The sequence below is a fragment of the Aulonocara stuartgranti genome, assembly GCF_965226115.1.
Source record: "Aulonocara stuartgranti genome assembly, chromosome: 10".
NCBI lineage: Eukaryota > Metazoa > Chordata > Actinopteri > Cichliformes > Cichlidae > Aulonocara > Aulonocara stuartgranti.
In genome coordinates this window covers 1,948,763-1,971,773 of record NC_138946.1, presented here as the reverse complement: position 1 = coordinate 1,971,773, position 23,011 = coordinate 1,948,763, and the positions used below count along the sequence as shown (strand labels likewise).

The 23,011-nt window shown below is 41.9% G+C and overlaps 3 protein-coding genes and 1 long non-coding RNA gene across 4 annotated transcripts in view; 3 read left to right on the top strand and 1 right to left on the bottom strand.

Moving 5' to 3' along the window:
• The window catches only part of LOC309715298, a 94,754-nt gene that overhangs the window by 44,710 nt on the left and 27,033 nt on the right, over positions 1–23,011 (top strand). The window lies entirely within an intron of this gene.
• On the top strand, positions 1,373–2,451 carry LOC309715250 (olfactory receptor 8G17-like; the record flags this gene model as incomplete). Its single annotated transcript, XM_082548229.1, has 1 exon — positions 1,373–2,451. Exon 1 carries the CDS (start codon positions 1,507–1,509, stop codon positions 2,449–2,451), a length of 945 nt encoding a protein of 314 aa, XP_082404355.1. The 5' UTR covers positions 1,373–1,506.
• Positions 6,604–8,414, bottom strand: LOC309716202 (piggyBac transposable element-derived protein 4-like). Its single transcript, XM_082549880.1, has 2 exons — positions 8,204–8,414; positions 6,604–8,011 (listed from the first exon to the last, which is right to left on the bottom strand). The coding sequence occupies exons 1-2, from the start codon at positions 8,331–8,333 to the stop codon at positions 7,005–7,007; spliced, it is 1,137 nt and encodes a 378-aa protein (XP_082406006.1). The 5' UTR covers positions 8,334–8,414; the 3' UTR covers positions 6,604–7,004.
• On the top strand, positions 18,670–19,609 carry LOC309715277 (olfactory receptor 51I2-like). The gene is made up of 2 exons (XM_082548273.1): positions 18,670–19,422; positions 19,547–19,609. The coding sequence occupies exon 1, from the start codon at positions 18,723–18,725 to the stop codon at positions 19,353–19,355; it is 633 nt and encodes a 210-aa protein (XP_082404399.1). The 5' UTR covers positions 18,670–18,722; the 3' UTR covers positions 19,356–19,422; positions 19,547–19,609.

The window sequence follows — 23,011 nt, the reverse complement described above, 5'->3', positions numbered from 1 at the left end:
GATAAAAATGATCTCACCTTAGATAAAAGCCTCAGTTTGAAGAAAGACCGCTGTACAACTGAGCTAATTTGTTTTTCAAAGGTGAAATTGCTGTCAAGTATAACCCCCAAATTTTTGGCATGTGATTTGACAAAAGTGTGCACTGTGTTGAGCGCTCAGTGGATCTGCGCTCGACAGTGCAGCCTAGGCGGAGTAGTCGAACGCAGATTCACTGAGCGCAGGGCAAGCTAGCGAGACAGAAGTTAAGCTCTCGTTGCAACATGGCAAATTGAACCTCCCCCAACCTCATTCTGGCGTTTGGAACTATTTTGGTTTTCATGTGACGTATGACCCTGAAGGTAAGCGCGTCATGGACAAAAGTAAAACAGTATGTCGGATGTGCCACGCAATGCTCAATTACATGGGTGGGAACTAGTGTGTTAGCGCAGTTAGCTCGTTAACGTGTTGGCCGTCGAGCCCCATGCACGGGGCGATCCGTGGTAGCTCGTTAACGGAGATTTGCTGTGTTGTGGCGTTAACGTCATTTCAACGAGATTAACACTGACAGCACTAGTGGGAACACAACGAATATGACTGCACATTTACTCCGACAGCATCCTAGTGCAAAGACAAGTGGAAGCAGACAAAAACAACAAGCACGCATGCTACAAACTTTACCCGAGTCATTTAGACAGCCGTTAGCACATGATTCTCCTTATGGGGACCTGATATGTTTAATATGCTGCTGAGAATATAGCCCAGAAGAAGCGTATAGTATAGCTTTTATTTGGGAAAGAGCCATTTCTCTGTAATAAACTCTCTTTTCCAAAGATGAGTGATTCCTCCATCAGATAGATTTATTATTTTGTTACTTTGTTGTTTCAGCAACATTAAATTTAAAAACTGTACTTTTGAGTTAAAATATATATTTATAATTTTAATAAATGACAAATTAAAAAGGCATGAACATTTTTTTTGTATCGAAAAAATATCGAACCGTGACACCAAAGAATCGAACCGAACCGTGAATTTTGTGTATCGTTGCAGCCCTACTATCTGCGTGTATTATAAGGAAAAGATGGAAAGAAATTCCTTGTCAAAATAAAAGATATCTGAATGAATTGAAATGGTAAAATGCTTGTTCCTACTAATTTGGTCATTTGTGGGTGTTGTGTGCTTTCTCTTGGAGGATTATTTGGTAAGGGCCCTGATAACAAAGGAATTGCCTTGAGTTTTCATGAACAAAGCACCTTTGATCTTATTATCATTGCAATTACATCATTCAAAATCTGAGGCAATGTGGACACCCTCTGGGAGTCTGTGCCTATAAGACAGCGGAGGACAGTAACAAACAAGCTGTGCGTTGATGTATTAGTCTACCAACAGCTTTACATCAGCTTTTCTATAACTCAGCCTCATTGTTTTCACTACTATAAAGTTCCTCCTGTAACTTTTATTGTTTCTGATAAGATCATATGGACTTACTATCTCATAAGATCTGTAAGTGTAAAATAACGTTCTTTCAGGATGATGGAGAACTACACCTACAACAGCTACATCCTCCAGTTAGAGGGCTTAAACACTTCAAAGGATTCTCTCTACCCCGCCTTTCTTTTCTTGTTTTTCTCCTACCTGTTTATAATGATTATAAATGTGGGCATTACTATTTTGATTGTCATGAACAAGAATCTTCACCAGCCCATGTATCTCCTTTATTGCAACTTGCCATTGAATGATATTCTTGCAACCTCTATCGTGGTGCCCCGTTTGCTTATAGACCTTATGAGACCTCCATCTGAGCGCCTCATTAGTTATTATCAATGTGTTGTTCAGGCCTACATTGTGCATTTGGTTGGAACCACAAGTCACACTGTTCTCATGATTATGGCCTATGACAGATATGTGGCCATTTGTAATCCTTTTCACTATGTTTCCATAATGACCAACAAAATGATGATCAAGCTGACAGTTTGTGCCTGGGGAGTGGCCTTTGTTTTGGTCGGGATTCTTCTAGGTCTGACCACACGACTGAGTCGATGCAGGACTTTGATCACAAACCCCTACTGTGACAATGCCTCATTGTTTAAACTTTCCTGTGAAAGTGTGGTCATTAACAACATCTATGGTATCACTTTCACTGTGGCTGTTTATGTGGGCTCTATAGGGGCAATAGTTCTTTCCTATACAAGCATTGCAGTGGTTTGTCTGACCAGTAAGAACAAGTCTTTGAACAGTAAAGCGTTGAAGACCTGCAGCACTCATCTGGTTGTTTATCTGATTATGACACTTAGTGGAATGACACGTGTTACTCTGCATCGCTTCCCTCAGTACACAGAGTACAGAAAAATCTTTGCTATTCTGTTTGGTATATTTCCAGGCAGTCTGAACCCCATTATTTATGGTGTGCAGTCCAAAGACCTACAAAAAGCCCTTTTGAAGTTTTGTGTATCCAAGAAGGTTTTGGCATCATAAACAGAATGTTTTTCTGTTTGTTTTTATAGTGTCACAGTTCTGGGTCCGTTGGACCCAGTATTTTGAGTTTATTATGTTTTGGTTTAATTTTGCATCAGGGATTGTTTCCTTGTTGTGTTAATGATTATGATGTTTATTATTAGAGTTTCATGTTTCTGTTTATTTGTGTTTAGGATTTGTTCTTTGGTTGTGTCTGCTTTCTATTGGTCTAGTTCAATGTGTCATTTTCTGTCTGTCTCTCAATGTCGAGTCTGCGTCTTAGTGTGACGGTTTCTTGTTCCTGTTTTATTGTGAAGGTCTGCGTCTCATGTGAGTGTGTTCAGTTTTACCTCTCGTCTTGTTAATGACTCCCAGCTGTGTCCCCCACCTGTGTGTAATCTCCCTGTGTTTCTCTGAGTGTATTTTAATCATGTCTTTTGTGTTTGTAGTCGGTGGTCTGTCTGTGTATCCACCATGTCTCACCCATGTGTTCTCCCTGCTGTCCATTGTCATTCTCCTCTGCTCGTTCTCATTCTTGTTCAGGTTTGTGCTCTGTAGTTTAGTTTTTTCCAGTCTAGTTTAGTTCGCGCTCCATTTGCTGTTTGTCTATATTTATTTCGTATTTAATAAACCACCCTCACCCCTTTACAAGTCCCTGCGTTTGGATCCTCCTTTATTTTCCACACGGCTCATCTCACTCGCCGTGACATATAGAAATTCAACATCTAACTCTGCATCGCTTCCCTCAGTACTCAGAGTACAGAAAAATCTCTGCTCTTCTGTGTTATATGGTTCCAGGCAGTCTGAACCCCATTATTTATGGTGTGCAGTCCAAAGACCTACAAAAAGCCCTTTTGAAGTTTTGTGTATCCAAGAAGGTTTTGGCATCATAAACAGAATGTGTTTCTGTTTGTTTTTATAGAAATTCAACATCTAAAGGGAGATCATCTCTGACAGCTATTTTAATCATAATTAGATGGAAGTTAATGTTTTTACTGCTGTAAGAAACGAATGTATAAAACTTTAGTCAGCATTTCAAAATGTGTGTATGTTTGTGTAAAATAAAAGCTTAAGCCAATCTGTGGTTTTGTCTCATTCATGAAGTTTAATTTACATTAGATGACGTTAAATACAAAAGCAAATGTTCGCTATCTGCTGGTAAGCCTTTGTTAAACACAGACACAAGGACTGTGCAGTTTTATTGGAGCTAAATACATAATTAGTATTTAAGAAGAACATAATGGTATGAAACCAGCAATAACACCCGGTTATACCGATGTAATGAATCAGAGTAATGGCCAAGAGAATACCTTTGCATGGAAGTAATTTTTAGTATTCTTACTTATACCGTAGCTTTCATTTAAAACCAAAAAAGACAATCTCTGGACTTAAATCTGATTGAGATGTTTATATGAACTTAAACAGGCCGTTTAAAATACAGCTGAATTAAAACAATACTCCAAATCCCTCACATTTATGACACATGCACACTAGCCAATTTTGTTCTTACTACTGTGCATATGTTGGCAAATCAGACTGGAACAGTGAATTTGGAACAGTTCACAAAATCAGCACATATCACCATTTTGGTTCAGTATTGTATATGTAAGAAACTGAACCTAAACTGAAAGAATAATAATAAGTGTGTGAATGTGAGAGTGAATGAATAGTGGAAATTAGTCGAATTGTAAAGCGCTTTGGGTGCCCTGAAAAGTGCTATATAAAACCAATCCATTATAATAAGGCAATTTGGCATTAGGCATGTCATTGTGATAATCTTAAGTGAGATTCTTGTACAGTAAAATTTGAGTTGTTGATTTCCAAATGCATTTCATTTGTGAGGTAAAAAAACCCCATTAAGATTGTTTTCTTTAAATTCATAAAGTTACTGCATAAAGTACATCAATAGTTACTCATTCTCTCATGTTAACTAAAAGGAAAATGTTTTTAAAGAGTATGATTTTTATGCTAAAATACAATGACCCTGCCATCTGTCAGACCTTTCGTGCATGTTCAGAACACAAAGGGTATAAAGTTCAGTCTTTTTTTTTTGACTCTTGGTCTGCTTCACCTTCTTCACTTTGGGGCCTAGTTGTCTGTGACAAAAAGAAATTACAAACAGAGATTAACAATAACCCAGTTATTTATAATACAATAAGGTTTTGGAGGGAAATGCACAAAAGGTTGGGCAGAGAAGATTTTTTTGACTCCTTTATTGAGAAACAAAGACTTTGTTCTAGGAATGTCTCGCAGTCTGTTTGATATGTGGCATAACAACAGGCTAAGGGCGATTTGTATTTAAACAACGCACTGATGAACTTTCAGCAACTGGATTCAAATTTTAATATTCCTAGAGAAAAATTTTTTGGGCTTCCTCCATGTTTGTCATTTTGTTGATTCTGAAATTTCACAATCTGCAGAAACAGCTATATATGAAGATTTGGAGACTTTTCTTATTAAACAAAAAGACAGAACTCATTTTATTTCTGCCTTTTTGTCACAGCTCGGGGCAGCAGCCATGTGAAGAGTGGAAGGAGGACTCAAACGCAGCACTATTTCAGACGTGAAGGGTGATTTATTGACAATACTGAACATAAAGTGGAGATGGCAAACAGAACTAAGGACGAACTAAACTGGGAGAAACTACACAAAGGAGTGGCAAACCTGAAAAACCTGGCAAAACACAGGTGGAGAAGCAGCCACAGGTGGAGAAGCAGCCACAGGTGGAGAAGCAGCCACAGGAGGCCGGACGGGCTCCTCGGGCCCCCCAGCCGACGTGGCAGCCGGTGTGGCATGAGGCCAGACGGGCTCCTCGGGCCCCCCAGCTAGCGAAGCAGGAGGCTGGACGGGCTCCTCGGGCCCCCCAGCAGGCGAAACAGGAGGCTGGACGGGCTCCTCGGGCCCCCCAGCAAAAACAGCCGCAGAACCAGCGGGCACCGGGGCCCCCGGCACACACAAAACAAAACTAGGAGGCACGTGGGCCTCTGGCACACATGAAACAAAACTAGGAGGCACGTGGGCCTCTGGCACACATGAAACAAAACTAGGAGGCACGTGGGCCTTTGGCACACATGAAACAAAACTAGGAGGCACGCGGGCCTCCGGCACGCATGAAAAAGAACCAGTAGGCACGTGGGCCTCTGGCACGCATGAAAAAAAACCAGTAGGCACGTGGGCCTCTGGCACACACGAAACAAAACCAGTAGGCACGTGGGCCTCTGGCACACACGAAACAAAACCAGTAGGCACGTGGGCCTCTGGCACACATACAGAGGGCTGCAGCTGCGCAGAGCACTGACCCTGCTCAGGCAGTGACAGCCCGGTGCAGTTCACAGCTGGCATCTTGGCCTCCAGGGGTCCAGAGTAAGCTGAGGGCAGTAACCCAGCCTCTGGGGAAGCCCCGGAGTGAGCAATAGTCTCTATTGTTGCCAGCTTTTGAGGAACAGGTCCGTTGTAAAACAGTTCATCTCCCTGCTTAGAAACAGCGGTGGAAAAACAGTGTGAATATTGTGACTCAGCCATTAACTGAACTACGGGTTGTGGTGATGCACTTAAACCCCCGCGGAGCCATCATTTTACCCCCGCGGAGCCATCATTTTGCGTTTCTACCTTTAAAAGCCGGAGAGCAGTCAAATGCTGGAGGAAGCTAAATTGGCTAGTCATTCATATGTATATTAGGCTGTTACCTAGGAATTCTAGAGGGAGGGGAGTGGGGGGGGGGGGGGGGGGGTGTGATTGAGGGGGTGGGGGAGCTGCTAAAAGCTGTGAACTTCCCTTTTGTGTTTCATCTTGATGCATTCTCAATCATCCAGGGAAATAAATCTCCAAAAGTCACCAACTTGGAGTGTTTCAGTTTGCCATCTTAGGGAGAAATCAACACACATGGGTGTATGTCCTTTGTTGCTGAGATTTATTGATAAAAACAGTACAAAAAACCAACCATTTGTACACATATTTACAAATAATAATAAAAAGCGAGTGAGTACATTACAACATTTTCAGCAATCACTCACAATCCTGGCACTGCCATGGTATCTGTAGTCTGCATTTACCACATGTGTATCTGTAGCAGTGAACACATCGCACAGTGGCCTGATTTTTCTTGCATTTGTGTTTGACCTGACACGTGGCTCTTTTTCTAGGGCTAGGTGTGGAGGGTTGTGCCCGAAGCAACTGTTCTTTTCTTGCCTTCTTCGCAGCTACATGAGAGCGAGCCAACTCTGTTGCAAGCGCCACCAGGAAGTCCACCCGTCTTTCCTTCGTCCCGGTGCATGCTTGATACAGCACATGTGCATTCAGTGCTGCCATGTCAATCATGTTATAAAACACGGCGACTGGCCAGCGCCGTGTTCCTTTGCGGACAGTGTACTCCCGAACCATCTGGTCCATCACATCCACGCCACACTTTGTTTTGTTGTAAAGGGTGACAGTGTTTGGCTTCCTTTTGGTAGTGTTATCAGTCTGAACCACGCTGTGCATGCTGCTAAGAATATAGACTGTCTTCTTCCGTTTGGCCGCATACGCCGTCAGCGTGGCAGCAGAGGTTGAAAACACCTAAGAAATAAGATAAATTGTTATTTCCATAGCCCTTTTACACACAATGAAACACATAAACATAGAACCACAAAAGACCTGCAACATACCTGAGTGGTGAACTCATTGCGATCTGTCTGTCTAGTGGATTGAGGAATTTCCCTGCGAATCCTGTTGACTGTGCCGAGGATGGTGGTTTTCCGTCTAAGAAGTTTTTGCGCAAGTGAAAGCGATGTGAAAAAATTGTCCGTGGTAACATTTCTGCCCTTGTCTAGGAATGGTTCCATCAGCCTCATTACTACATTTTCAGAAAGTCTCTCCCCAGTGGGACGATTGGGGTCCTTGCCAAGATATGGGAAGACATTGCAAATGTACTTGGATTTTAGGTCGCAAGCCACCCAAAACTTGATCCCAAACTTGTCAGGTTTACTTGCAATATACTGCAGGAAACAGCACCGAGTCTTTGATGGGAAAAGCTGTTCATCAACGGTGATATGTAGACCAGGGTTGTAGCACGTGATGCAGTTGGTGACAAATGATCCCCACAGACTGGAAATTGCAGCGAACTTGTCAGTCTTTGCTCGATCACAGCGGGTGGACTTGTCATCAAAGCGTAGGTGTTGCATGATGTCTTGGAAGCGGTTTCGTGCCATAGTTCCAATTATCTGTGGGTTTCCCAGGTTTGCTGACCAGCAGTCATTTACAGATGGAACCCTGTAAACCCCCCGCAAGATGACAATTGCGATAAATGCCATTAGTTCAAGGAGGTCCATGAACCAATGAACATGCTCCGTTTGCTGTGCATGTTGAATAGTCCATTCTTGAATGCTACGAAGCATGTCAAGAGTGATGAAACACAGGAAGCTCTGAAGGCGACTCGAGATACTTCTCCTGGCCTTAGCCGTTGGCTCTCCATCTGCAGCGTACGCTTCTATTGGGGTGAAAGGGAGACGGGTCCCCACATGTTCTTCACGCCACACTGTGCCATCTTTCGCTGTCTCAGTCCCCAAACAAGCTCTCTTTTTCGGTGGAGAAGCAGTCTCCTCATCTGCAGTGTGAACAAATTCAAATTGTGAGCAATGGGAAGGTCAAACAAAATCACAAATGCATGCATAGATACTAATTATAATTCCAGTATCTCTTCCTCTGTATCAGAATAATGTCTGAAATATCTTACTTACTAACTACATCCACTTACTTGTTTGAAATGAAAAAGGAAATAACATGAAATGAAACTAACCGGAAGACTGATCAGACAGCTCTGAGTCCGAATCCGGCTGAACTTCTAGGTCTTCTCCATCCGAGTCACAAGGGTCGACTTCCCTCAGGATCATTTCCAAGGCCTGCTGAGTGGTGAGTCTTCTCTGCATTTTCTTTCCTTGGAGAGGAGGTCCGTACACCACAGAATTCTTCAGGGCAATGAAGGATTAGGCTAAGTGCAGTGAGATTGTATCATATATATACCCATATATCAGACCACTGGTACAATAAAAGCATAATCGCTTGCAGTGTCGCTAAGCGGGGTGTGACGGGTTGCCACAATGGACGGGTCTGATTGATGCCACAATGGACGACTGATCAATGGTCCATTGTGGCATCAATCAGACCACTTGTATAATAAAAGCATAATCACAACTGATAAGTTCGCTGCAATTTCCAGTGTGTGGGGATCATTTGTCACCAACTATGGTGGACTTGCATTTGTGTTTGACCTGACAGTCAAACACAAATGCAAGAAAAATCAGGCCACTGTGCGATGTGTTCACTGCTACAGATACACATGTGGTAAATGCAGACTACAGATACCATGGCAGTGCCAGGATTGTGAGTGATTGCTGAAAATGTTGTAATGTACTCACTCGCTTTTTATTATTATTTGTAAATATGTGTACAAATGGTTGGTTTTTTGTACTGTTTTTATCAATAAATCTCAGCAACAAAGGACATACACCCATGTGTGTTGATTTCTCCCTAAGATGGCAAACTGAAACACTCCAAGTTGGTGACTTTTGGAGATTTATTTCCCTGGATGATTGAGAATGCATCAAGATGAAACACAAAAGGGAAGTTCACAGCTTTTAGCAGCTCCCCCACCCCCTCAATCACACCCCCCCCCCCCCCCACTCCCCTCCCTCCAGAATTCCCAGGTAAACAATCAGAAGAGTCTGTTCAGTGACAGGTTGCTTCTCCCAAAGACAAGAACTAACAGACTTAAAAACTCCTTTGTCCCACACGCCATCAAACTGTTTAACTCCTCTCTGGAGGGGAGAGGGAGGGGAAACAGGAGGACAAAGGAGGGGGGAACAACTAAGCTGTAGTGCCTCTTCACCTCACTGTACAATACCTTGTGCAATACTTTTTGTAAATAGTCAACAGTGCAATAGACTCAATACTTGAAATGTGCAATTCACTTGTATTTTTATTTTTTATTCCTATTTATTCTATTTATCCCCTTTGTATATTTTATTTATATTTGTCTCTGTATTTATATATGTGTGTGTGTGTGTGTGTGTGTGTGTGTGTGTGTGTGTGTGTGTGTGTGTGTGTATATATATATATATACATATATATATAACAATTCTGTAACTGTAACTTCGGTCGTTGCTGTGCTTTTTGGAAGTCGAATTTCCCAGAGGAACCCACCCGAGGGATTAATAAAGTTCTATCTTATCTTATCTTATCTTATCTTAATATACATATGAATGACTAGCCAATTTAGCTTCCACTTCCACCATTTGACTGCTCTCCGGGTTTTATAGGTAGAAAGGTAGAAGCCTGGGGATGCTAGTGAACTACGGGTTGCGGTGATGCAAGCGGTGGTGGTGGCTGAGTGGCTAACTGGAGCGGCGGCAGAACAGGTAATTGTGTCCTTGGGGAGGCTAGCGGTTGAGCTACAGACTGGGAGGCTTGTGGCTGGACACAGAACTGAGCCGGAGAATGGCGATAAAGTCCTGGCTCAGAAGGGGCGGCAGAGAAACAGTCTCTCGGTTTCACAGAGGGTTTGTACACGCCCACTTGTGAAGGATCTGTTACCACGAAGGTAGGTAAGCGACCCGTACAGTCTCCCATCCCGCTCTGAATAGCCCCAGAAAACAAAGTCCCGGAATCTGGGGAAGCCAATGCATCCCGCTCACTCACCGCCTCGGGGTGCTCGAAAGTAAATGCAGACGGGGGGTGAAGTCCAAGGTCCAAAAGGAGAAACTCCCGCTCCCACGAACAGAGCGAGTCCAGAAGCCATGGGAGACCGGTCACCAGACGCTGTAGCCGCCTCTCTATAGCGCGCTGGGACGTGCCACCCGGGCTTTCCAGCCACAGGTCGATCAGCTCCTGTGTGGCATCGATGAGCGTCTCCCGTAGCTCCCTGGACGGATTAAGCGCTGCTGGGTCCATCTTGTGGTCGCGTCGTACTGTCACGGCTCGGGGCAGCAGCCGTGTGAAGAGTGGAAGGAGGACTCAAACGCAGCACTATTTCAGACGTGAAGGGTGATTTATTGACAATACTGAACATAAAGTGGAGATGGCAAACAGAACTAAGGACGAACTAAACTGGGAGAAACTACACAAAGGAGTGGCAAACCTGAACATGAAGGGAGAACAGCAGGGAGAGCACGCAGGGAAATTCACCGGGTATGAACACAGACGACGCGACGAGGAACAGAGGCAAACACACACTATAAATACACAGAGAGACACTGGGAAATCACACACAGGTGGGAGACACAGCTGGACCTGATTAACCTGACGAGACAGGGGAACACTAACACCAGGGACCAATAGAGGGAGCACAAACCCAAAACCCAGTATCTAAAATCCCAAAACACAAACCATCCCAAAACAGCCCAAGAATAATAAAGAGAATAATAACAATAAGGAACACAAACACAAAGTCACTGAGTCATGGCCGCAGGACCATGACACTTTTATTCTTTACTATATACTCATAGTAGCAGCACATTGAGTGCTATTCATAAATGGGAGAGAGATCTTAATAATCAATATGTGGAGGAGGAGTGGAAACATAGCTAGATCTACTTTTACTTGCAACTGTTTGCAAGATACCCAATAAAAAAATTCGACACCGCCTAACTCCTAATGCCTGCATAAGATTACACCTGATGTGTCTGTATCAAATGTCAAAAAGAAACTTGTACCTTTTCCCATTACTTTTGGCAATGCAAACTAATTAAAAGATTTTGGAGTTCTATATCTCAAGATCTGAGTAATATCTTTAAGATTTGGATCCAAAAGGACCCTGGATATTTTATTCTTGGTTTACCTTCAAAATAATTAACATTAACTTACTCACAGCGTAAATTATGTGATAAAATATTGCTGTTAGCTCGGAAATGTTTTCTTATTCTTAACTGGGTTAACCTCCTAAGACCTGAACTCTTCCACGGCATGCATTTTTAATTTCTCTTTGATATTTGGGCTGATTGGAACCCAATGAATGTAAAAACAAAGAATTACTTCTTTTTTTTTTACCCGATTTTTGTTTCTAAGAAAAACGAGAGCCACATATGAAGAAATTTGTTTTAAATTTTGATAAAACAGAGGCAGTGTAATGTTATCGTAAGTGGATATCAGTCCCTTGTGGAGCTAAATTTAGTATTTTGGTCTAGACCAGTGTTGGTCAAGTTACTTGAAAAAAGTAATCAGTAACGAATTACTGATTACTTCCCCAAAAAAGTAATCCCGCTACCTTACTGATTACTTATTTTCAAAAGTAATTAATTAGTTAGTTACTTAGTTACTTTTTAAAAACACGATTTACAACCTGAAGAGGTGATAAAGTGATAGATCTTTCAGCCCAATTCTACTTTTTCTGCATAATCCATCATACAAAATGTAATCAAATGGAAAAGTCTCTTTTTAAAACTTGTTTTATCAGTTTTAATCTTTTAACTTTATGCATCAAGCAAAAATTTAATTATATGCATCATTCTCTGACTTGAATAAATTAGTTTAACATTTAAACCTATTTTCTGCACATTCCAGCACATAAAATAAAATTTGTTTTGTGTTTACACTCAGTCTTTCAAATAGATGCAAGTAAAACACAGCAGAAAATAAATAAAGTCAAAGACTCAGCGGTCCTGTTGCTCTATTTTCACCTGTAAAGCAGGACTGCAGTAGGCGGAGGTTTACCTTGGTGCAGGTGTGCCGCGGTCAGTTGCGCATTACGTCGTTGCGCACTCGGTGCTTGCTTGGAAGTTTAGGGTTTTTTTCGCTGTAAAAAGTTTTCTTCCCACGCACGATGGATGCTAATGTTTTTGTCACTTTTTATGGAATTAAACTCAAAGTAAGGTCAGTACTTCCACGCTTTAAACGCTGCACGCTCATACACAATCGATATGTGATCCATTGTTGATCTGCACACAGGTGTTGTCAGAACGGCGCACTCGCTTACGCCACTGTCGTGAGACATTCTCGCAAGAAAAATCACGGTTTTAGTAACGCAGTAACGCAGCGTTCCTAGGGGAAAGTAACAGTAATCTAATTACCGTTTTTGCAATAGTAATCCCTTACTTTACTCGTTACTTGAAAAAAGTAATCAGATTACAGTAACGCGTTACCAGTAAAGCGTTACTAGTAAAGCGTTACTGCCCATCTCTGGTCTAGACAACCCAAAATGTGATTTTAGATAGTGACTGGATTGCTTTTGAAATGCCTTTGAAATTGTCTTGTTCTTTCAGGTCCATGCAAAATACAAACAACATCTTCACAATACAGCTGGAGGGTTTAAATGTCCCACAGGAAGCCACATATGCTATGTTTCTTTTTCTTTTTTCTCCTACTTGTTTCTAATTGTTGCAAATGTGGGCATTGCTGTTTTGGTTTTTGTTGACAAGAGTCTTCACCAGCCCATGTATATCCTTTTTTGTAATCTGTCCATTAATGATTTATTTGGAAACTCTATCATGATCCCTCGTTTGCTTGTAGACATGTTGAGGCCTCCGTCTGAGCGCCTCATCAGTTATTATGAATGTGTGGTCCAAGCTTTCACCACACATATGTTTAGTACCACAGCTCACACAGTGCTTATGATAATGGCCTATGACAGATATGTAGCCATCTGTAATCCTCTGTGTTATGCTGCAGTAATGACAAATAAGATGTTGATGAAGCTGACAGTTTCTGCCTGGGGGGTGGCCTTTGTTTTGGTTGGGATTCTGCTCGGTCTGACCTTGAGACCGGGCCGATGCAGAACTCTGATCAAAAGCCCCTATTGTGACAATGATAAGATAACTCTTTATTGTCATTGCACAGTCATACATAGTACAGTAGTACAATGAAATTGGAAAACTGTCCTACGTCGGCACTACATATAACACAACACGACACGATATGACACATCACAACGCAACAAACAACACAACACAGTATATTAACTTAGTATAAAAAAGAAGAATCAGTGCATGTGTATCGCACACTGTTATTATTGCACATTAATTATTATTGCACCTTGTTATAAATATAAATATAAATATAATTATTGTTATTGTTTTAAACATTGTTTCCTGCCCCCCCCCCCCCCCCCCCCCCCCTAAAAAAGTCCAGGGAGGTATCCAGTAAGGTCAGCTATTTACATTGGTCTGGAAGTCCAGCAGTTCATCTAAACAAAAGGCACTTAGCCTAAAACAGATATAGACACGTTTATCCTACCATAAAACAATAAGACAAGGTACGACCTCTCCAATGCAAACTTTGTGTGCATTCCAGAGTGCTCTGGAATGCACACAAAGTTTGCAGACTATTAAGGATCAAACCTCTACCAATCTACAACTAATTATAAAAGTCTAAGCATATATAAGTAGATATTTCTAAGCATAAATGACAATAAACAATACAAAACCTAACACTGCACTGTTTAACCTGTCCTTTGAGGATGTGTTCATTAACAATGTCTATGGCCTCACTTTCACTGTGCTTTTGTTCACAGGTTCTATTGGTAGCATGGTTCTTACCTATACTAAGATTACTGTGGTGTGTCTAACCACTAAGAACAAGTCCCTGATCTTATTATCATTGCAATTACATCATTCAAAATCTGAGGCAATGTGGACACCCTCTGGGAGTCTGTGCCTATAAGACAGCGGAGAACAGTGGCAAACAAGCTGTGCGTTGATGTATTAGTCTACCAACAGCTTTACATCAGCTTTTCTATAACTCAGCCTCATTGTTTTCACTACTATAAAGTTCCTCCTGTAACTTTTATTGTTTCTGATAAGATCATATGGACTTACTATCTCATAAGATCTGTAAGTGTAAAATAACGTTCTTTCAGGATGATGGAGAACTACACCTACAACAGCTACATCCTCCAGTTAGAGGGCTTAAACACTTCAAAGGATTCTCTCTACCCCGCCTTTCTTTTCTTGTTTTTCTCCTACCTGTTTATAATGATTATAAATGTGGGCATTACTATTTTGATTGTCATGAACAAGAATCTTCACCAGCCCATGTATCTCCTTTTTTGCAACTTGCCATTGACTGATATTCTTGCAAACTCTATCGTGGTGCCCCGTTTGCTTATAGACCTTATGAGACCTCCATCTGAGCGCCTCATTAGTTATAATCAGTGTGTTGTTCAGGCCTACATTGCGCACTTGGTTGGAACCACAAGTCACACTGTTCTCATGATTATGGCCTATGACAGATATGTGGCCATTTGTAATCCTTTTCACTATGTTTCCATAATGACCAACAAAATGATGATCAAGCTGACAGTTTGTGCCTGGGGAGTGGCCTTTGTTTTGGTCGGGATTCTTCTAGGTCTGACCACACGACTGAGTCGATGCAGGACTTTGATCACAAACCCCTACTGTGACAATGCCTCATTGTTTAAACTTTCCTGTGAAAGTGTGGTCATTAACAATATCTATGGTATCACTTTCACTGTGGCTCTTTATGTGGGCTCTATAGGGGCAATAGTTCTTTCCTATACAAGCATTGCAGTGGTTTGTCTGACCAGTAAGAACAAGTCTTTGAACAGTAAAGCGTTGAAGACCTGCAGCACTCATCTGGTTGTTTATCTGATTATGACACTTAGTGGAATGACACGTATTACTCTGCATCGCTTCCCTCAGTACTCAGAGTACAGAAAAATCTTTGCTGTTTTGTTTCCTATTTTTCCAGGCAGTCTGAACCCCATTATTTATGGTGTGCAGTCCAAAGACCTACAAAAAGCCCTTTTGAAGTTTTGTGTATCCAAGAAGGTTTTGGCATCATAAACAGAATGTGTTTCTGTTTGTTTTTATAGAAATTCAACATCTAAAGGGAGATCATCTCTGACAGCTATTTTAATCATAATTAGATGGAAGTTAATGTTTTTACTGCTGTAAGAAACGAATGTATAAAACTTTAGTCAGCATTTCAAAATGTGTGTATGTTTGTGTAAAATAAAAGCTTAAGCCAATCTGTGGTTTTGTCTCATTCATGAAGTTTAATTTACATTAGATGACGTTAAATACAAAAGCAAATGTTCGCTATCTGCTGGTAAGCCTTTGTTAAACACAGACACAAGGACTGTGCAGTTTTATTGGCGCTAAATACATAATTAGTATTTAAGAAGAACATAATGGTATGAAACCAGCAATAACACCCGGTTATACCGATGTAATGAATCAGAGTAATGGCCAAGAGAATACCTTTGCATGGAAGTAATTTTTAGTATTCTTACTTATACCGTAGCTTTCATTTAAAACCAAAAAAGACAATCTCTGGACTTAAATCTGATTGAGATGTTTATATGAACTTAAACAGGCCGCTTAAAATACAGCTGAATTAAAACAATACTCCAAATCCCTCACATTTATGACACATGCACACTAGCCAATTTTGTTCTTACTACTGTGCATATGTTGGCAAATCAGACTGGAACAGTGAATTAGGAACAGTTCACAAAATCAGCACATATCACCATTTTGGTTCAGTATTGTATATGTAAGAAACTGAACCTAAACTGAAAGAATAATAATAAGTGTGTGAATGCGAGAGTGAATGAATAGTGGAAATTTGTGGAATTGTAATGCGCTTTGGGTGCCCTGAAAAGTGCTATATAAAACCAATCCATTATAATAAGGCAATTTGGCATTAGGCATGTCATTGTGATAATCTTAAGTGAGATTCTTGTACAGTAAAATTTGAGTTGTTGATTTCCAAATGCATTTCATTTGTGAGGTAAAAAACCCCCCATTAAGATTGTTTTCTTTAAATTCATAAAGTTACTGCATAAAGTACATCAATAGTTACTCATTCTCTCATGTTAACTAAAAGGAAAATGTTTTTAAAGAGTATGATTTTTATGCTAAAATACAATGACCCTGCCATCTGTCAGACCTTTCGTGCATGTTCAGAACACAAAGGGTATAAAGTTCAGTCTTTTTTTTTTGACTCTTGGTCTGCTTCACCTTCTTCACTTTGGGGCCTAGTTGTCTGTGACAAAAAGAAATTACAAACAGAGATTAACAATAACCCAGTTATTTATAATACAATAAGGTTTTGGAGGGAAATGCACAAAAGGTTGGGCAGAGAAGATTTTTTTGACTCCTTTATTGAGAAACAAAGACTTTGTTCTAGGAATGTCTCGCAGTCTGTTTGATATGTGGCATAACAACAGGCTAAGGGCGATTTGTATTTAAACAACACACTGATGAACTTTCAGCAACTGGATTCAAATTTTAATATTCCTAGAGAAATTTTTTTTTGGGCTTTCTCCATGTTTGTCATTTTGTTGATTCTGAAATTTCACAATCTGCAGAAACAGCTATATATGAAGATTTGGAGACTTTTCTTATTAAACAAAAAGACAGAACTCATTTTATTTCTGCCTTTTATTCTTTACTATATACTCATAGTAGCAGCACATTGAGTGCTATTCATAAATGGGAGAGAGATCTTAATAATCAATATGTGGAGGAGGAGTGGAAACATAGCTAGATCTACTTTTACTTGCAACTGTTTGCAAGATACCCAATAAAAAAATTTGACACCGCCTAACTCCTAATGCCTGCATAAGATTACACCTGATGTGTCTGTATCAAATGTCAAAAAGAAACTTGTACCTTTTCCCATTACTTTTGGCAATGCAAACTAATTAAAAGATTTTGGAGTTCTATATCTCAAGATCTGAGTAATATCTTTAAGAATTGGATCCAAAAGAACCCTGGATATTTTATTCTTGGTTTACCTTCAAAAGAATTAACATTAACTTACTCACAGCGTAAATTATGTGATAAAATATTGCTGTTAGCTCGGAAATGTTTTCTTATTCTTAACTGGGTTAACTTCCTAAGACCTGAACTCTTCCACGGCATGCATTTTTAATTTCTCTTTGATATTTGGGCTGATTGGAACCCAATGAATGTAAAAACAAAGAATTACCAGATTTTTTTTTACCCAATTTTTGTTTCTAAGAAAAACGAGAGCCACATATGAAGAAATTTGTTTTAAATTTTGATAAAACAGAGGCAGTGTAATGTTCTCGTAAGTGGATATCAGTCCCTTGTGGAGCTAAATTTAGTATTTTGGTCTAGACCAGTGTTGGTCAAGTTACTTGAAAAAAGTAATCAGTTCCCCAAAAAAGTAATCCCGTTACTTTACTGATTACTTATTTTCAAAAGTAATTAATTACTTAGTTACTTAGTTACTTTTTAAAAACACGATTTAGAGGTGATAAAGTGATAGATCTTTCAGCCCAATTCTACTTTTTCTGCATAATCCATCATACAAAATGTAATCAAATGGAAAAGTCTCCTTTTAAAACTTGTTTTATTAGTTTTAATCTTTTAACTTTATGCATCAAGCAAAAATTTAATTATATGCAACATTCTCTGACTTGAATAAATTAGTTTAACATTTAAACCTATTTTCTGCACATTCCAGCACATAAAATAAAATATTTTTTTTGTTTACACTCAGTCTTTCAAATAGATGCAAGTAAAACACAGCAGAAAATAAATAAAGTCAAAGACTCAGCGGTCCTGTTGCTCTATTTTCACCTGTAAAGCAGGACTGCAGTAGGCGGAGGTTTACCTTGGTGCAGGTGTGCCGCGGTCAGTTGCGCATTACGTCGTAGCTACTCGGTGCTTGCTTGGAAGTTTAGGGGTTTTTTTTCGCTGTAAAAAGAAGTTTTCTTCCCACGCACGATAGATGCTAATGTTTTTGTCACTTTTTATGGAATCAAACTCAAAGTAAGGTCAGTACTTCCACGCTTTAAACGCTGCACGCTCATACACAATCGATATGTGATCCATTGTTGATCTGCACACAGCTGTTGTGAGAACGGCGCACTCGCTTACGCCACTGTCGTGAGACATTCTCGCAAAAAAATCCCGGTTTTAGTAACGCAGTAACGCAGCGTTCCTACGGGAAAGTAACAGTAATCTAATTACCATTTTTGCAATAGTAATCCCTTACTTTACTCGTTACTTGAAAAAAGTAATCAGATTACAGTAACGCGTTACCAGTAAAGCGTTACTAGTAAAGCGTTACTGCCCATCTCTGGTCTAGACAACCCAAAATGTGATTTTAGATAGTGACTGGATTGCTTTTGAAATGCCTTTGAAATTGTCTTGTTCTTTCAGGTCCATGCAAAATACAAACAACATCTTCACAATACAGCTGGAGGGTTTAAATGTCCCACAGGAAGCCACATATGCTATGTTTCTTTTTCTTTTTTCTCCTACTTGTTTCTAATTGTTGCAAATGTGGGCATTGCTGTTTTGGTTTTTGTTGACAAGAGTCTTCACCAGCCCATGTATATCCTTTTTTGTAATCTGTCCATTAATGATTTATTTGGAAACTCTATCATGATCCCTCGTTTGCTTGTAGACATGTTGAGGCCTCCGTCTGAGCGCCTCATCAGTTATTATGAATGTGTGGTCCAAGCTTTCACCACACAAATGTTTAGTACCACAGCTCACACAGTGCTTATGATAATGGCCTTTGACAGATATGTAGCCATCTGTAATCCTCTGCGTTATGCTGCAGTAATGACAAATAAGATGTTGATGAAGCTGACAGTTTCTGCCTGGGGGGTGGCCTTTGTTTTGGTTGGGATTCTGCTTGGTCTGACCTTGAGACCGGGCCGATGCAGAACTCTGATCAAAAGCCCCTATTGTGACAATGCTGCACTGTTTAACCTGTCCTGTGAGGATGTGTTCATTAACAATGTCTATGGCCTCACTTTCACTGTGCTTTTGTTCACAGGTTCTATCGGTAGCATGGTTCTTACCTATACTAAGATTACTGTGGTGTGTCTAACCACTAAGAACAAGTCCTTGAACAATAAAGCCTTGAAGACCTGCTGCACTCACCTGGTTGTATATCTGATTTTTTTGTTCAGTGGTATGTCCATAATCACTCTGCATCGCTTTCCTGAGTACTAAGGGAGCAGAAAAATTGTTGCTGTCCTGTATCACATCATCCCTGGAAGCCTCAATCCCATCATTTATGGTATGCAATCCAAAGAGATATATCAAATGTTAAGTTAAAGAAGGTTTTGCCATTATATTAAAGACAATTTTCAGGGTTATTTGAACAGTTTGAAGTGACATATTAATGTTTTTTAAACTGACAGTGTGCAGAGATTGTAACCTGATTTTAACCAGGGCGCCACGATCTTCAGTACGTTGGACTTGCGCAACGCCTACCATCTGGTGAGAATCCGTGAAGGGGATGAGTGGAAAACGGCCTTCAATACTCACCTGGGCCATTTCGAGTACCTTGTGATGCCGTTCGGCCTGACCAACGCCCCAGCCGTGTTCCAGGCTCTTGTTAATGATGTTCTCAGAGACTTTATTAACCGATGTGCTTTTGTCTACTTAGATGAGATTCTCGTCTTCTCCAAATCTAAAGCGGAACATAAGGTCCATGTAAGGCAGATCCTGCAGTGTCTACTGGAAAATAGGCTCTTTGTTAAAGGAGAGAAATGCGACTTCCACATGGATTCAGTGGCATTTGTGGGCTACATCATCACCAGAGGGGATTTGAAACCTGACCCGGCAAAAGTTCAGGCAGTGTTGGACTGGCCCAAACCACCCGATCGCCGGCAGCTTCAGCGCCTTCTGGGGTTTGCTAACTTCTACAGACGTTTCATCGGGGATTTTAGTAAAGTTGCTCTGCCTCTCACTAGGTTAACGTCACCCAAGGTGCCATTCCAATGGGACCGGCTGGCTCAGGAAGTCTTCTCTTGCCTCAAGGAACAGTTCGCCACCGCCCCAATCCTTCGCCAGCCAGACCTCTCCCTGAAGTTCATCGTGGAGGTGGATGCATCAGAGACTGGCGTAGGGGCCGTGCTCTCTCAACAGTTCGAAGGTAAGCTCCACCCCTGTGCCTTTTTCTCTCGTCGTCTTTCCCTAGCCGAGAAGAATTATGACATCGGAGACTGCGAACTTCTGGCCGTGAAGCTGGCTCTGGAGCAGTGGAGACACTGGCTGGAGGGGGCCACACAGCCGTTTATTGTATGGACTGATCATAAAAACCTTGAATACATCCGCTCGGCGAAATGGCTCAACTCATGGCAGGCCAGGTGGGCTTTGTTTTTCACCCGGTTTAATTTCACCATCACTTACAGGCCAGGCTCCCGAAACGTTAAACCAGACGCTCTTTCCTGGCAATTCGCTCCAGTCGGAGAGAAGTCCGACCCTGGATCTGTTCTGCCTGCTTCCTGTATTATTGGAGCCGTTACGTGGGAGATCGAAGAGCTCGTCCGGGAGGCACAAGAAACCGACCCTGATCCTGGCACGGGCCCCCCTGATCGACTCTTCGTTCCGGCGGCTGTCCGGTCCCGAGTGCTCCAGTGGGCTCACACAGCCCGTTTTTCCTGCCATCCAGGAGTTAACCGCACCACTGCATTCCTGCGCAGGTATTTCTGGTGGCCCGCCCTCATTAACCCTTATGAGCCGGTCGGAGCGGGCACGCTCTGTTTTGCATAACTATTTTTAAATCCTGGTAGCTCTGCAACCACGTAAGCTAGCGCAATAATTTTTTTTGCATATGAAACCGGAGGAGTTGTACTTACATCTTATGCCATCAGCTTGTCCTATGTCACAGTTTCCTTCCACATATAGCTTTGCAAAAACTGCATAAAAAGCGCTTGCAGCAACAAAAACATAATATTCCAGAAACACGCTTTTGCCGATCCTTCCAGCTGTTCATAACACTTCCTACGTTGGAATAGACGTCAGCGCGAACTTTTGCATGTCCGCCATTACCTGCCCGAAACCGGAAGTGACGTCATTTTTGCGGAAATGTAGTTTGTTTTTACCATCAGGGACTCAGGGCCTATACTGGTGTTTTTAAAAGTTATATTTGACTTTGTGACTTTCTGTGTCTTTTCTGGGATGCTTAGGACTCATATTGCACTGCTGGAAATAGTTTTTGCAAATTTGCAGTATAATATTTATTTTAGTTTTTCCTGCAGTATATAAAAATTGGTGTATTTCAAAAATAAAACTATGAAGACACTCAAAATAAATTTCCTGTGGTAGGAAACTATTTTGTGCAACTTTTTTGTATTTACAGTTTTGAGGGATAAGCCTCTTAAATTTCTCTAACTAGAAATATATGTTAAAAAAGCAAAAACGATTTTCAATTTTTTTGTAGTTTATTGCACTTTTTTGCAATTTATGTAATTACTATGCACTTAATGAATACATATCATTAAAATCTGGGCTATAATTGTTGTATTGATGTATAGCAACTTGAAATGCTCCCAAAAATGGCACTACAGCATGTAAAAATATAATATAAGCTCTGGTGGACTTGGTTCTATGGTAGGTCTTAAAGGGTTAAAGACTCACGGGAGTACGTAACCGCCTGCACCACTTGTGCTCAAAATAAGCACTCCAATCAACACCCGTCTGGACGTCTGCAGCCACTCTCCACACCCAGCCGACCCTGGTCCCACATCTCTCTGGATTTTGTCACTGGTCTGCCACCATCTGCAGGTAACACTACAATATTGACCATTGTTGACCGTTTCTCCAAAGCTGCTCATTTCATTGCGCTTCCTAAGCTCCCTACAGCCTTGGAGACTGCCCGACTCCTCACCACACATGTTTTGCGGCTCCATGGCATCCCTGAGGACATTGTCTCGGACGGGGCCCTCAGTTCGCGTCATGGGTGTGGAAGGAGTTCTGCTCTGCCATAGGAGCCAAGGTCAGCCTCTCCTCTGGCTTCCATCCTTCCGCCATGGATGGAGTATGCTCACAACAGTCACACATCCTCTGCTACCGGCGTGTCACCCTTCAAGGCGTCTCTGGGATACCAACCCATGGTTCCCATGGTTGAAGGTGAGCATATTGTTCCATCTGTCCGACATCACCTCCGCATGTGTCGCAGGGCCTGGCGGGCCACTCAGGCGGCTTTACTCCGGATGAAGGAACGCAATAAAGCACTCGCAGATCGCCACCGGACAGCCGCCCCTGAATATGTGGTGGGGCAGAAGGTATGGCTCTCCACTCGATTCATGCCCTTACGTGCCGAATCTAAAAAACTCTCCCCCAACTTCATCGGCCCGTTTGAAATCAGTGCTATAATCAACCCTGCATCCGTCTGATTGGCACTGCCACGCAATATGCATGTTCATGATGTATTCCATGTCTCTCAGGTCAAGCCAGTGGTCTCCAGCCCGGTATGCCCTCATTGCAGGCCCCCGCCGCCCCCCCGGCTCGTGGATGGCCAGCTGGTTTACACCGTCTCGTGCATCATGGACTCCCGGCGCCGGGGTCGGGGATTTCAGTACCTGGTTGACTGGGAGGGCTACGGGCTAGAGGAACGTTCCTGGGTGCCCCGGTCGGCTATCGTGGATAGGGGTCTGCTCCGGGACTTCCACCGCCTGCACCCGGGTAAGCCTGGTGGGTCGCCGGGAGGCTCCCGTTGAGGGGGGGGGGGGGGGGGGGGTACTGTCATGGTCCCTGTGCCTCCCTGGCCAGCCCAGTGTGGCCACAAGTTTTTGTTGTTTTTCTCTCTCTCCCTCTCTCTCTCCTACCTGTCTGCCTGGGCGGAGCTCTGATTGGGCTCCTGCCCTTGGCCCACGCAC

Bases quoted from the DNA above. Each gene is read 5' to 3' on its own strand.
- LOC309715277 (XM_082548273.1), top strand. From the start codon at position 18,723: ATGTATATCCTTTTTTGTAATCTGTCCATTAATGATTTATTTGGAAAC.
- LOC309716202 (XM_082549880.1), bottom strand. From the start codon at position 8,333: ATGCAGAGAAGACTCACCACTCAGCAGGCCTTGGAAATGATCCTGAGG. The intron at 8,012-8,203 runs GTTAGTTTCATT...TTCACACTGCAG, and splicing joins GCTGTCTGATCAGTCTTCCG to ATGAGGAGACTGCTTCTCCA.